Source organism: Cheilinus undulatus, linkage group 23 (genome assembly GCF_018320785.1).
Source record: "Cheilinus undulatus linkage group 23, ASM1832078v1, whole genome shotgun sequence".
Taxonomy (NCBI): domain Eukaryota; kingdom Metazoa; phylum Chordata; class Actinopteri; order Labriformes; family Labridae; genus Cheilinus; species Cheilinus undulatus.
In genome coordinates, this window is record NC_054887.1 from 12,676,994 (window position 1) to 12,693,453 (window position 16,460).

Here is a 16,460-nt window from a genome sequence, read left to right on the forward strand (position 1 = left end):
TGTAATGGTTTGATTTTTATTTTAGCGTGCATATTAATGAGTCCGAGCATTCTGGCATGAGTGCCACGTCTCATGTGGCTTATATGTGGGTCTCTAATCTAGAGTAGTCATTCTCAGCTGGTGGGTCTGGGACCCAAAAGTGTCCCTGGAAACAAAATGGTAAAATGTCCATGAAGTGCAGAAGCCCTAAGCTCACATAGACTCATACATTTTACTACATTTTTTCATAGTAATTTTTTTATTCATCTTGAGATCTTAACTTATTTTACTCATTATATTGGAATTTAAAAAATGTTTTTCCTTGATTATTTGGGGTTTCCCTTTGGCATTTAGGTGAAATCCTCAATAAAAAAACAACAATGATTCTGCAACAGCATCATATCAGCGCCCCCTGCTGTTAATGCGTAATGCCACTGCAGGAGCACAGAAGAGGACAGCAGAGCTGGGCTAAAAATTTGGGAAAATTCAGGTGGTAATGTCTCATAAATGAGGGAGTGGTGGGTCCTCAGCATAGACTAGTATTGCCCCCAATTTACCACGAGCCATGGCCATAATAGACAAGGAAATGATAAATAAGTAGCCGTACTGAACTTGTTTATGCAGAAATGTACATCAGTATTGTAGCTTATGAACATGGTTCTTCGTAAACTTTCCTTTGAAAAGATATTCTTTTATCACGTTGGCTTCATTTTCTAACCATGGAGACTGTTACATGGTTTCTACCCTTATCTTAGAAACAGGAAGGTGGTTAATACCTGCCTATATATGCTGTGAATATTGGCCCATATTGACTGTAAATATTGTTCTGCAACAGCTATAAATATTGGCCAATTTCAACTGTAATAATCTGCCAATACTGACTGTTAATATTGGCTTACATCAGCCATTGATGTTGGCTTATATCAGCTGTATATAGTGGCCTATACTGACTATAAATATCTGCCTTTATCTGCTGTGAATTATTACCTTTAACAGCTGGGGATAGTTGCCTATATTAGATGTATTCATAGACCTATATTGGCTTTAAATTTAGGCTTATATCTGTCTTTTTTTTTTACCCAAAACATCGCTCTATATCAGCTGTGGATATCAGTCTATATCGCCTGTATCCAATGTTTATATCTGCCCATACTGGCCGCAAATACCCCTACCGTCAGCCAATGTAGACTGTAAATATTGGCCTACATCAGCTGTAAATATCCACCCTTCATTGGTTTTTAATGAAGGCTTATATTGGCTTTAGATATTGGCCTTTTGGCTGAAAATGTCATTCTATATTGTCTGTAAATAATGCTCTATATTAGCTGTAAATATCCACCTATACTGGCTAAATACATCAGCCTGTATTGGCTGTTAATCATGGCATATGTCGTCTTTAAATATCAGCCAATATGGGCTGTAAGTATCAGTCTATATCAGCTGTAGGAATTGGGTTTTATCTTCTATAAATATGGGTAAGTGGGGAGAGGGAATATGGGTAATCTAAGCCTATATCGGCTGTATATAGGCTGTGTGAGCAACAAGGTCAAATGTGTCATTGACACATTTGTTGGTTGGCAGTTTTACATTTTTTCATGAGTTTACCACCTATCACAAAAAATGTAGAAGCTAAACAAATTCTTGTAAGAATGAGAGGGGCTTTAAAGCCTCTACTTTGCAGTGTTAAAGTTCAGTGTGCAACCAGCTGATATTCAATGGCATTCTTCATCAAAATTCCTTTCTTCAGTTTCCATTAAAGACAAATCTGATGAGCTGGTTTTGATATTATGATGATGTCCAAGTTGAAGAGTCCTGTGACGCCCTGTTGACCAGATGCCAAGAACCTTAAACCTGTCGTTATTATTATGCTAACTAGTGCCTGTGGAAACCCTGCTGAATAAGAGGTGGTTATTATTATTTTATATCAGTGATAGCCAACATTCCTGGTATCTGTAGTGCTGCTGCTGTAGCTGCTTCCTTCATTACTGGAGTTCGATGAATCAACCAGTAATTTGTTGCTGGCTTAGCTGCATTCTCATTGTAACTAAAAACTGTAACTAAAACTTAACTGTAAAAAAGTTGTTTTTTGTAGAAAAAAGTCTGAGAGCACTGTGGTAGCTACACTTGCATACAGATGTCTCTTTATTTGAAGCAGAATTCCTGTTATATGACTACTAATGACTTCCTGGGGATTTTTTCATAGCAGAATGTGCTCCATCCTTTTGTTCTTTGCAGGATTGTTTTCTTGCATGCAGCATATGCTGGCTGAATGCTAGTGAGGAATAAGAATGGGAATACAAACAAGAAACAGAGCACTTCTGCACCCCCTGATTCAGTATTTTTATGAATTCATTAGGCTCATGTTTCTCTGCACAGATTTAAAAGTTAAAAATCTGCGTCCACTCCTGACATCTTTCCTGTAACAACATATTAATATTTCATGATGGTGATTGGATGATGAGATTATGGTAGAAACAGATCTGATAATCAGGATGCTCTCCACATGTTTGCATCCTTGTCGACACGAATCCGGTGCTCGCAATGAAAGGCGTGTTGCTGTTTGTCCAGAGGATGTGCAGACTTTTGTGTTTATCTCTGCTGCTGCTGCTGACAGCGTGAGAGTGTGAAGCTGGGTTTGAATACACTCTGACAGCTCCCAGCCTCCAGAACTTATTGAGCAAGTGCAGCTGACACATTCATTCCCAGAATCATTCAGTATCAGACGCCATGGGGGGCTCACATCGCCGCTCCGTGTCACTATCTGTTGACCTGATTTGAAACTTCTGAATACCTTTTTCACGCTGCTCCTCTTCGCCGTGTGCAAACTGATGGTACATACAGAACGGAGAGGATTCTTTGGATAAAGTTTGGTCGTGGTATCTGATTTAAAGTCATTTTTACCCTCAGCCATGACTTTTAGTACTCATTCCAAATCTATAAGCTGCAAGTTAAAAGCACAAAGACCAAATTTTCCACTATATCTGAGTTTTCAGTCATATCTCACATCGTATGTTTACATGGTTACATTAATCTGATAAGCTGCTTTTCTTCCGTGCAGCGTCTCCACCTTTGGCACGCTGATGCAACAGGCAGTGTGGCTGTCCTGGCTCATTAGCTGCAATGCTAACTTAAACTTAAAATGACCAGATGGAAGTTGAGATAAGTACACAATGTGTCCTAATGCAAGGCTAAGCACTCAGTGAAGAGACCCCTAATCTTTGTCATGCCCTTATGGGCTGCTGATGAGTTATATAACCAACCACATGGCCTGTAGCTGCAAGCCCACAGCCAGGGTTTTTAGGAAAACCTCCCCTCTTTGCCAGTAGTAGCATACTAATCCTATATGATAAAATATTTAGCCACTTGGTCTTACACCTCTAGCCAAGTAGTGCTAGTAGTCTCACAGTAAGTGAAATGGGAATCACCTGAGTGTAGTGAATGTGTCTAAAGTAACTGTAATATAAAGACACCTGTGTCTGGACGGTCCAGTCACTGGTTAATCAGTATTCCTGGCTACCATTACACCATGAAGACAAAAGAACACTCCAAGCAACTCAGAGAAAAGCTTATTTAAAGTATAAATCAGGGGGTGGATACAAAAAACATTCCAAGGCACTGACTATTCCTTGAGTTTAGTTAAATCTACCATCTGAAAATGTAAGTAATATGGCACATATGTGAATCTGCCCGGATCAGGCTGTCCTCACAAACTGAGCGACCGTGCAAGGAGACAAGTGAGAGAGGCCACCAAGACACCTAGGACTACTCTGAAGGAGTAACAAGCTTCAGCAGCCGAGATGGGAGAGACTCTGCGTACAACAGTTGTTGACTGGGTGCTTCACCAGTCAACGCTTTATGGGAGAGAAAGCCACTATATACCCTACCATATGGCCTCTTACAGATTCCCCCAACCTAACTATGTCTGATGGGTAACAAGAGCCAGGTCATCACCATCTCACTTTCCTCCCTTCACTTTAGTTTTTTTTTTCTGGTTTGTCTTGAAACGTCTTGTAGATGTCAGATAGCAAGGTGTAAATTAGTGTACTGTATTATCTAGATGTGTTTGTCCTGCTTTGGGGAATTTGATTAGCACAGTTTTATTGGACTTACATAATAATTTGGCTTTCTCTTACTGAATGTACTGATTATGTTCATTTCTTTTTGTCCACAGGAGGAACCCTCTCCATTTCCATTTCATCACCGACTCCATTGCTCAGCAGATCCTCTCCTCTCTGTTCCACACCTGGATGGTTCCCGCCGTCAGGGTTGACTTTTACGACGCAGACGAGCTGAAGGTGAGGACCCCAGGGTCTCTGAGAAACAAGCTCACTTCCACTTTTTCTACTTGGGTGCTCTTATATGCCCTAAATCTAATGACCCACCCTGTGGTTCATTTTAGTCGGAGGTGTCCTGGATCCCTAACAAACACTACTCTGGGATCTACGGTCTGATGAAGCTCGTTCTCACCAAGACACTGCCGTCCGACCTGCAGAGAGTCATCGTCCTTGACACGGACATCACCTTCGCCACCGACATTGCTGAACTCTGGGCCGTCTTTCACAAGTTTAAAGGTAAAACCAATAATATTTTCAAACTGGGTTCTTTAGGAAAATCAAGCTTTAGGACTTTTTACTTTCACCTCAGGCCGTTTCAGACTGGGTAGTTGGTGGCCGTGTTATGACTGCGTGTTAGCTTGATTTTCATTTTGACATGTAAAAGTATGCGCCAATACACTTCTGTTTTTATATTTCAAAACAGAAGCCTATAGTCTGGTATTTACCTGGAGAAATTAACTTCTTTTATACAATGAATAAAGTCATTTTTAAGGAGACTCATGCAGGTAGAACTTATGAAGAAAGCTGACATGCTCCAACCATCGTGCAGCAAACACGCACCCAGACTGAACCAGCTGTCACTCTTGAAACCAGGACTTTGTCCTCCTACTTTACTGACAGCACTAATGAGTAGAGTGTTGGATCAATGGTTATCTTCTCTCTCCACAAATTTCTCCAACAAATCCTGCTGATAAAACCTGCAGCATGACTCAGTGTGTGGGATTATGCTCACTGAATCGATCTGTGTTGGGATCAGCTGGTTAGTAGGTGTGTGTTATACAAGTGGTGTTGGGGTGAGCGAGGACGAGAGGCTCTTTATCTCTTCTTTCACCAGTTTGGGTGCATAATGCAACACTCTGACAGGAATATCTCATGCTGTTTTATTGCATTGAATAATGGGAAATCTTTGGTTGAGTTTTGCATCATCAAAAGTAATAGATGCCACAGTAATAATGCCCAGATACATCCTTTAGGGCATTTAGCCTTAAAAAGTAAGAAATGTATTGTGATTTACATTAAAAAAGTCTTGATCCTTGGAAGCCATTGATCAGTCAAAGGGCTGCGATAAGAGGTGCTTTTTTTCCTGCAAGATGTTAGTTAGTTTGGGCTGCCATCCAACATGTTTGTATAAAATGCCTTTCTTGTTGTTGGGTTGGAAAAACATGATGCCAATGAGGATCATTTCACTCTGGACACGGGTTGGGACAGTTAATTTTGGAAGGATTTCACTATTAAAATATGGTCAAATAGGGGAAAAGTCAGCCTGTGATTCCCAACTGCTCTTTTTATCCATGTGTGGCACTGTTTTGCATGCCAAGGATGTGGTTCTTTTCTTAGGTTTCCTTCATTAAGAGCAAACTTAACCAGAGTAGTGCTTAAGTGAACATATCAGTATCTTCCCTAATTAAACGCCCTGTCTGTTATTCTGAATATTTAACATGATTGTCAGGATTTGTGGGGGATGAGGGCGTGATTTGACACATCTGTTGTGGGTGCTGGCGGGATTGGACGGCATGTGCTGTGGGAGGGGTCAGGGGTTGCTTAGACTTTGAATATCCCACCATCCACAATATGAAATTATCATCAATGAATAAAATATGGGTTTATGAGATTTAGCAATCATTGCATTCAGTTTGATTTACATTTTTCACAGTGCCCTAACTTTTTTGGATTTGGGGTTGCACATGCCAAGGTGTCTCACTGTCTTTCTGAGTTCTCTAAGTAGCAAAATCATCACAAGGTATTATCTGGGCTGATGAAATCAAAGCTTGATGTTGAAATGCCCAACCACAGAAGGGGGATGCTTTAAAAACCCAATCAAACTGGAATACTCTGAAGGTATCTCTACATTTGGTCTGTTTGTGTAGGCTTCCAGAAAACCTGCAGAAATATGGATGATATGAGCTTTAAGTATTGGCTTAAAACTCTGTCCGTATCCTTTCACATGTTCGACATCAGAAAAAAATGAGCCTCAAGTCTGGAGACAAAAAGACAAAGTCCCATCGGTCGGTCCCCTGTAGGTAGGGCGAAGGACATAAAGATCCAAGGAAGCAGCCAGTGTTGAGTCGCCTCAAAGATTTATGGGTAATGCTGTCCCATAGTCCAGCACAGCCACAAAGGTCCGGATCAATCTTAATTAGCCGTTGACTGGGATGCAGCACCTCTGCCTCCTGTCCTCTTTCCTGTCCGGTGCGGCTGAACTGTTAGCCTCATTATGTTTAAAGCATTACATCGGTCCACTCAGACACACTCAATAAATGCTGCTCTCAGGCTGCAGCATTATTCAAATCACAGACACACGCTCGTAAAGACGCTTAAAAAGAGCTGATACAGTGTCAGGATTTAGCCAGCACAGCTCGCATTTTATCAGGTCGTTAACTTCATTAAGGTCTAAAACACCGGCACATTTAGGTTGATAACATGTTAATTCAGTCAGAGTAAAGAACACGTAACATGAAGGAGTTTACACATGAGCACAGAGGCTGTTTGTGGTTAAAAAAAAAAAAAAAGACTGGAGAGTCTGAAAGGAACATGTAAATTTCACCACCACGTTGTCTTCATCATTCTTCTAATCTGGTGGCCATGTGTTAGTAGGTGGACAACAACAGACAACAACTGTAAGTGATATTAGAAAGTGGAAGCATTTAGGAACAACAGCCACAAAGTAAATGCAGCTGCTATTTGTGTGAAAGAAATCAAAGAAACTCAGGCAATCTATGCAGGCAAAATAAGTCCATTCCAATATATGCATTTTAAAAGATTTACTGTCCAAAGGGGGCCCTCAAACAAAAATCATAAGCCCACCCTGGTGCATGCTGATCCTCTACCTACCTAAGTACCTGTAACATCTCAGGTTCCTACAGTGTTGCCTAATCACCCACCTAGGCTAAAATAATATTAATGGAAACCAAATTTTAAACAAATAACAGCCCAAAAGTAACCAGAAGTTAACAACCAATCTAAGCAAACTTAATACCAAGAGTAAGAATACCAAAGAGTTCTGAACTTCTACTGGCATTAATGTGAGCACAAATGCTGTGCCATGGAAGCTTCATGGAATGGGTTTCCATGGCTGAGCCGATCCTTGAAAGCCTCATATTACCAAATCCAATGCCAAGCGTCAGACAGAGCGGTGAACAGCACCTCAACACTGGTCTGTGGAGCAGTGGAAACATGTTCTGCAGAGCGACAAATCACTCTTCTCCATTTGGCAGTCAGATGTGCAAGTCTGAGTTGGGCGGATGCCGGGAGAACATTACCTGCCCGACTGCACTGCCTGACCAACTGTGAATTTTGTCAGAGGAGGATAATGGTATGGGGCTGTTTTTCAGGGTTTGTGCTAGGCCCTTTATCTTAAGTGAAAGACAGTCTTAATGCTTCTACATACCAAGACATTTTGGACAATGCCATGCTTCCAACTGTGGCAACAGTTTGGGGAAGGCCCTTTTCTGTTCCAACACGACTGTGCAGCTGTGTGCAGACTATAAAGACATGGTTTGATGAGTTTGGTGTGGAAGAACTTGATTGGCCTGCATGGAGACCTGACCTCAACCCCATGGAGCACCTTTGGGATGAGCTGGAATGGAAATTGCGAGCCAGGATTGTGGGAGTTACTTAAATAAAATCTATAATAACAAGAGGATCACTGAATGAACTTTAGAAGAATTTAAAGACTTTACATTGATTCTATAAATTAGTCTTTTTCCTTGTTTTACTCATCTTTGAACTATTCAATTCATATGTAACAGATAAGCCGTGATATAACAAGGAGAGAATGACTGAAGCATAACCTACCAATCACATGGGATAGTTTTTTATATGCAGATGTATTCAGCATACATGTAGTGGAAATTAGAATCATTTCCCATGATGCTTTGCTACACTTGTAGCTGTGCACATCCATGGTATTGTAATTTGTCTTGCGTGATCTCTGACATGCAGATGATGGAATTGTTCATCACATGGATCCTTCATGACTATGCAGATGAGGATGCCATAATTAACCCTTTACCTTTTCACCCGCTTCTTTTCTTCTTTTATAATAAAACCTCTATGAAATGAGAGCTAAAGGACATTTCAAGGTTTTCTTTGTATAAAATTTTTTTTTTTCAAAGAACCTCAGAGCTCCTTTATAGTAGGGACATTCAGGTCATTTCACACATCAGTCGCTCAGAAAGGGTCCTTTAACCACGGACTTACTTTTTATAATAAAACTAAATCAGATTAAATATTTCCCTTTTTATCTTCATGTAATCAGTAAAAAAACACATATTCTAACCGTGCAACCTTGATTTTCTGTTCGCATGGTTTTAAGGATGCATGAAAGCAGCCCTGCATGCAGCCGTGTTTGTCCAATCAGCTGAATAGAGGCCATGTTTCACTGCTGCTTTGACCCGTTAGTAGCTGCTTCTGTTTTATGGATTACCATTGGGGGTTTTCCCCCCAGGTCGTCCCTCTCCAGCTTTCTCAGTATAGCCCCGTCTATTCTCAGAGAGCTGAAATGTTTAACGTGTGCCACTTTACCCCCCACGCCGCTCACAGACGCTGACGTCCGTCCATTTATCCATCCATTGTCAGAGCTCAGCGGTGCCTGCCTGCAGTACATTGGAGTTAACCCTGCAGTTATAATCAGCAGGTTCTCTTTGGAGCCCCGGGGAAATTAAAGGCTCACTCCAGACCTCATATTTCATTTTAGACTCGCTCCCTAACGCCGTGCCCACCGGGGAGAACAAGCTGACCTCTGCCGCTTTGACTGATTCGTGCTCGGTGAGGGTGTGTACAAGGTGAGTGAGGGCAGCAGGTGGAGGTCAGCCATGTGTGGAGCGAACAGTGAGTTGGAAAGCGTTTGAACTCGCTCACTGTTAAACATCTCTCCGGGGTGGCGTGCAAAGAACACAGGATTGTTCTTTTTTTTGTCATCCGCGCTGAATAAAATACAAATATGTCAGGTATGTTGGCACACAGTGAAGTAAAGTTTTCAATCCAGAGGAGCGAAGAAAAGCAGAGGTCTGACTTTATAGTTAACAAGAGCAGGAAGTAGAATTCATTTAGGGGTCCCTTGTGCCAGTGTTTTTAAGAACAGTCCTGTCTTTAAATGATAGTGTTCCTGATGTGGATGGATAAAGATGTCAAAATTTGCTTCCAAAATATTTGCATTTTCATACCGTTTATATGCATCACCATTGGTGTGCAAAGGCCTTTAGACTGGCTTCAAGTCTGTAAGTCTTGATTGTAGCAGTTCCGCTGGTTAATTTAGTTGGTGGGTTGTGTGTTATTAACCCCGTAAAGCTTGAAAACATAAATTATAGCCAGAAAATTTTAATTTTTTGGAACTGAAATGTTTATTTCACTTTCTACTGAAATCCCAAAAAATCCAAATTTCCATCAAATTTAACATATATGTTTTTTGTATCTCATTTGATACATTAGGAGTTTTTGGTAACTCATAATCCACTTGAGGGCATTTTTATCATTTTTCAGATTGTATTCAGAAGTTTATTTTGTTAGTAATTTATGATCATATTGATTAGATAGAGGTATTATAAAAGTATGTATTAAATATGATACAACAGGCTTTAAGGGGTTATGAATAAGATTAAGGCCCCATCCACACGGAAAAGAATTCAGGTGTATACGCAAAAGTTTTTTGTCGAATCGGCGTTTCATCGACATGGAAATGGCGTTTCGGGTGTCTGTAAAAGATACTTTTTGAAAACGGGTCCCAGAATGCATAAATCCGTGAATGACTAGCGTTTCGTCTCCGTGTGGACGGCTGTCCATATCTTTCTTGAAACGATGACATCACACCTAGTATATCCCCCTTAAGGCGCCTGCGCGGGTCGGACCAAAACATTAATGGCGGACTACAGGGTGGTGTACATGCTGCAGAAGCTGCTGAGCTTGTTATGGATTTTACAGCAAAATCTAATGCTCCTTTAACACACCACAAAATGCACAAACCAGATGTTCTTAAATCCAACGCGGAGAACAACTAGAAGGACAACTAGAAGAAAGTCTGTGTCAGTTTTCTGTGGTCTTCTTCTTCTCCTTTGGTGCATTTCCATGGCAGCGTTACAGCGCCATGTACAGGCTTGGCATATGCACTACAACTTTTTTAGTCATTTCAGTGGTTCCTGAACTGACTCCGTCTTTACCCCAGGTAATACCAATCCTGTACGAATAGGGTATAAGATGTAATTTCCACATGCTCCTTGTCCGCAGCAGCTTCTGCACATTAAGGTTTTGCTCATACTGACAGAGCACGCTCTCTGAGATCCACATCTGAGGTCCAAGCAGCGAGAAATGAGTGTTCACAAAATTACAGGAGAACGAGGTGACAACAGTCCAATGTGGGAGTAGCATGTAAACAGTAGGTTTCTTTGTGTTTCTGAATTTGATTTGCTGTTCACTTTGATTTTATTCAGGGATTTCTTTTTGCTTCTACTGGGTGAGCACAATAAAAAGTTAAAATGTGGTTTCCTGTCATTTTTCCTCCTCCAGTGGAGTGGCGCTTCTGGCACATGCACAAGAAGCGATTTTCTCCAAAATTTGCAGAATTTAGTTGGAGATCAACTCAGACATGCCCTTCCCAGAGATGCTTACTCCCTTCTGGGGGGTCCCGAGGTGTTCCCAGGCCAGGGGGGAAATATTATCCCTCCAGTGAGCTCCAGGTCCTCCCGAGGGTGTACTACCAGTTTAAAGTTCCCACCTTCGTAGAGAATGACCAGAAGATCCGGATCAAATACCAATGCTTCCTCAACTGATTCCTTCTGATGCAAAGGAGTATTATGAAGTTCTAAACTTTTTCTAGTGCCTGATTTAGGCCTAAAAGAGGAAGACTCTAGAGAGTAGAAGTTGAATAAATTAATATAACGTAGTGTTTGCATGCTGCTGCATCGGTGTATGATTTAAGACTCAGAATGTTGCATCTTCTAGCTCATATTTTTCTAAACAGCCACCCAAATCCCTTCTTACACTGTCACTTTCCCTTCAGTTATTTTCGTCCAGACCTTCATGTCTACCTCTAAACAATTATTTTTCTTTTTAAACCTTATTTTAACATAAAAAGCCGACAGCTGAGGCAGATGAGGATAAACATGAATAATTTGTGAGACTGTCTTCCTGCTGATGGCGGCGTCAGAACAGAGGAAAGGGAAACAATGTTCACGGTTTGATGTTTCCTTTTAAAGACTTTTTCTTAGAAAACCTCCTGGGGCTTTCGGTTTGTGCTAACTCACGGATACTCTAACGTTTCTTCCATGTCTTCATGCTTGAAAACCTTTTTCAAATGATCCTTCCTGACTGGGAATTTTCTTTTTCTTCACCCAACATTGAACCCGGCAAGATTCGCCAGAAGGCTCTGCTCTTTTTAAGGAGAATCCTCTGACCTGGAATCAGCCCAGAAGAACCAGATTGGTCAGCTTTTACCTGGATATTTAGAGTTTAAGGGCCTGGGTTTGCTTCAACATAAAGTAGAGTTGATCATAAGACTGCTTTCACACCTGGGGCATTTGGGGAAGTTGTTCTGAAACAAAGCGGTGATCCCTCTTTCACCCAGTTTGTTCAAATGGGTGTGAACATGACAGAAAAACTCTGTTTAGAAGCAAAACAACCAAGCTGAGATTGCTTGGAAGAGGTGGTCTCAGCCTGCTTCCATTTGAAACCTGGGGTGGTTCATTTGCAGTAAGAAACCAGCAACCAGAAGCAATCAATGGTTGTCTCATCAAACTGCAGCAGCAGCAGTAGTGCTAATATGAGTACCAGGCAGTCTTTATTACACATGATGATAGAATAACAATCACTTGCAATCCAATAAGTCTCGCCATTAAAATGCTGCTTTTGGCCACCAAACATTATCAGCACAAACACACCATCTCCACTGTGAAGCACTGGTGGCAGCATCATGTTGTGGGGATGCTTCTCAGCAGCCAGCCCTGAAAGTGCGTGTGAGCACTTATTGGCATAAACATAGCAACAGGTCAAAGTTCCTCAACTTCTGGTCACAGGGCTCTCTGACATGGACTGGTTTAGTTCCAAGAATTTCATCCAGCTGGTTGAACCAGGGCAGTTTGCCCTTCTCATCACTTGAACCTCCACCTAAGAAGCTGAGCTCTGCTTTTGCATCCTGCTGCTACAGGTTCTTTGCAGACAGCTGTAAGAATCACCCTGTTACCTGTAACCAAGTAGCTGCGATGACTTAGTTACAACAGATGATAAAAACCGGTTAATCCATAACACCAGCAGAGCTTTGAAAACCACCGTTGGGCTCAGCCATGTAGACAACAAAGACTCAGGTCTTGCAAGCAGAAGCCTGTTTTTTGAGGAAAATTTCAAACAAAGAACTAGGAAGATGGTAGTCATTGCAGCACTTCACATCGAGGTGTGAAAAGGACAGTCTCCTCTCTGATTGGAGGAAAACCCCAGGGGTCCAAGGAGAAGTACAAGGAGTTTTCTTTCCTTCCTTCCTTCAAGCCTTTCTGTTGTCCCAAATCTGACTCTTGATGCTACAAGACTTTTCACTTGCTGGAGATGCACCAAACCATGGAAGAAATAATAAATGGACTCACCTCTGCTCACTCTTGGATCTAGTTGGACATCAGACTCCTATTGCAACTTGATTTCAAGTCAAACACTTTTTCCGGGAAGAAATATCTGAGGAAAATGCTTTTATGTGCATTTGCCGAATGCTTAATTTGTTGTCTTGTTGTCGCTGCTTATGTATTGCTAATTTACTTTGCTGTGCCCATTTATTTCCAGTACAGTTCCTTTACCTACTCAAACACTAGTTTGACTGCCATAGAATCAAAGCCTGATCAGTGGGTTACTGTGTGGTGAAGTTGCTGAGTTTGAAGCAGAGAGCTAAACTTTCTTTCTTGGACACACAGCTCCATCCTTTTCAGTCCACCATCTTTAAAATACAAATCCTGTGATCAGTACATGACTGTGGACTGTTTGCACATGGCCAGTGCAGTCTCTTTGCATGTAATGAAACTACTTCATTATGTTTTCTGTTCATGAATATGTTGGTTCACTACTCTTTTGCTGGCAGGAAAAGGCCCAGAAAGCTCACCCAGGAGATTTTCAAGTAAAAGCACCATCATGTTGTTGGACACTTAGAATAACAATCATGGCCAAATTGTGTTGAAGTTATCAGCTTTTAGTTGATGGATGTTAATGGGACGCATCTGCATACAAGCCTTTTCAGCTGGTATCTCAGCAGCTTGTTGAAGCTATCTGCTCAAGCAATGCCACATTGTTTTGAACAGATTGGTTGATAGGTCTCCAGCTTTGCTGAAACACAGATAATTTCCAGCTAACAATTAAAACACTTGAGAGATCAAAACAATAACATAGCGACCTCCACCGTGTGATAAAAGTGCAAGACGTGGTTTAATTATCTTCCTGACATGAGTTTCACGTGACTTTTCATAGAAACAAAATGAATGGTGACATCTCATGATAGGGGATGATTAATGTGCTAAATAAATTCTCTGCATTCTGTTGACGAATCAGTGAGTTTGAGAGGACTGCCAGCACAGGAAGCTTTCATTTAAAGGAGGAAGAGCGTGTCTTTGAAGCTTCAGGACTCATGAATAGGATCCATCATGCATACACTCACTCTGTTTTTACATCTACGTCTGACACGCTGATGCATACATTTAACTTAGAATCACATATGAGCTCATGTTTCTCATAGAGCTTCACAGGTGAAAGAGCACACCTGTCAAGACAAAGACATGCATACACACTGAGGTTTATTCTGATCATTAATGTCTTAAGATGGGTTAGAAAGGCAAATGCACCTGCTATCATGACCCTAACATCCTAAAGAAATAAGCAAACCTTTAAAGATGTGTTCAGTGGGTTTGAAGGCCAATGTGAGGCTGTGACATGATGGTGTATGATGCAGTGGTGGTTTGTCTCTGAAGAAGACAGGAATCCTAAATAGACAGATGACTTAACCCTGCAAATGGATGCATTTAAAACTAGTATAAATGGTCTATAAGCAACCAAAACATCAGCTTTATGTGATCAAAGCTAAGAATTAAAGGCTGGATTTGTTGGCTATTTGATCAGCTTTTATTTTTTATCTCACAACAATCTCCCTGAGAAATTTCAGTCTGGTTTAAAAGCTGGTTAAAGCGCTGAGATAACCTTCCTCAAGGTGACCAATGATTTTCTTTTAGCGGCAGGGGGTGGGGGGGTGGGCAGTGCAGTTTTAGAATTGATTTGCTTGAGTGGGGGCCCTTTGGTTGTTCCAAAGTCAAAGGTGTTTTAACTGGTTTTATCAGACAACATCAAATCACCTCAATTTTAGCTTCCTTACTTCGGCTTCCACTTAGTCTTAGAAATTATTTTAAGATTTTACCAATCACTTTTAAAGAATGTATAGCTCTGGCTTCAAGCTCTACATCAGCATTATCAACCCCCAACAAGCCCGCCTGCAACCATAGATCCTCTGGGCGGGGGCCTCCTGGTCATTCTAAAGTCAAAGGCTTCTAACTGGTTTTACCAGACGACATCACTTCACCCCAAATTTAGGCTACTTACATTGGCTTCCTGTCTTTTAGTATTGTTTTTATGGTTTTTCTAAATACTTTTAAAGCACAAAAGCACATATGGGTCTGGCTCTAAGCTATGTGCCAGAATTATTAGCCTCCAATAAGCCAGCCTGCAGCCTTAGATCCTTGACCAGGGGCATCCTGGTGGTTTTAAAGTCAAGGCTTAAAACTAAAGGTGATTGAGCATTTTCTTTCAGGGCCCCTCAACTTTGGAATGGCCTGCCTGAGGAGATAAGCCGTGTAGAATCAGTGACATCTTCTAAATAATTGTTAAAACTCATCTTTATAGACTCACTTTTATGTGATGTTAAGGTGATTTTTCCCCCTCTTTCCTTAATTTTAAGGCGTATTTGAATTCCTCTAAATATTTATGTAAAGAGAAGAATGTTTTACTTCCTTTGATTCCTTGTTAGCCTCTTTTTATTACATTGTCTTTTTGGCTGTTTTTAGTTTTCAGTTGTTATTGCAGTCCTGTCCTATTGCTTGTATCTCTTTTTTGCTTTTTTCCTCTGTACCTTTGCTTTTATATCAATTTTTTACTGCTTCTATTTCTATAGAACTTACTTTATCTAGATTTCCCCATTTATATTTTACTGTTGCACTGACTTCTGCACATGTCAAAACACTTTGTAAACCCTTGTTGTTTTTAAAAGTGTTAAACAAAAAAGGATACAATAAAAAAAATGGACAGCCATTTAAAACTCATCTCATTGGGAATCTTCGGTCTGAGTCTGGCTTGAAATATCAGCCTTTTAAAAGCTGATGACGCTTTGACAATGGCTTCAAATAAACCTATTTCACGGCTTCCTTTACACTTCAAACTTTCATTGTTTCTCTTTGTTCTTCTACATTTACCCCGAGTAATCTCTGCTGAAGTGAGAAACAACCGACACGGGCAGGAAGAGTCGAGTTAAAGACGGGCAGAGAGAAAGAAACAGAGCCTTATCAGCGAGCAGAAGCCCGGTGTGATATCATTTTGATTGACACGAGCAATAATTGGCCATCAGTGTTGTGATGAAGTCTTTACACAAAGCTGCTGAGCTGGAACCAGACTGGAGCATCGACATGATGACTGTAACCGTCCAGCATCCTGCAAAAACTCTGTGAAAAAACTCGTCCCACGGTGGTCAGTTAGACGTAGCGCCGCACTAAATAAGCTGTCAGTGCCGCTGCATGGTTTAGACTTATAGGATTCACTCCACAGAACATTTCTGCTCAAGGAGAAGTCATAAATACACCACAGATTTTCTTTATATTTCATCTAAAAACTCTTCAACACTTTAAGCACAAAGAATAAATCTCTTTATGAGCATGGAACCAACTTTTTTGAAGCCTGAAATTCAGAAGAAGTGATGAAAGTGAGGCGATGAGAAAGAAAGATATGTGTGCTTTAAAAGGAAACACTTTTACATGAAAGTGAGAGCCAAAAGGTCGACTTTCATGTTCAGATCTGATGAAATCAACAAATCAGACCTTCACATTTATGAAACACAGTTTCAAAAGAGGACTTGTGAAATCCTCGTCGTCCTTTATATGAAGAAAGGGTCAAGATTTTAGCGCTCCATCCTTTCATGGTTTTCAAAAA

General features: G+C 40.9%; 1 protein-coding gene across 1 annotated transcript in view; it reads left to right on the forward strand.

The window, feature by feature from the left end:
• large1 (LARGE xylosyl- and glucuronyltransferase 1) overlaps nt 1–16,460 on the forward strand; it is a 117,357-nt gene that overhangs the window by 61,582 nt on the left and 39,315 nt on the right. The window contains exons 5-6 of the mRNA XM_041780816.1: nt 4,151–4,274; nt 4,379–4,550. Coding sequence (XP_041636750.1) covers nt 4,151–4,274; nt 4,379–4,550 — 296 coding nt within the window. The remainder of the gene's footprint in view (nt 1–4,150; nt 4,275–4,378; nt 4,551–16,460) is intronic.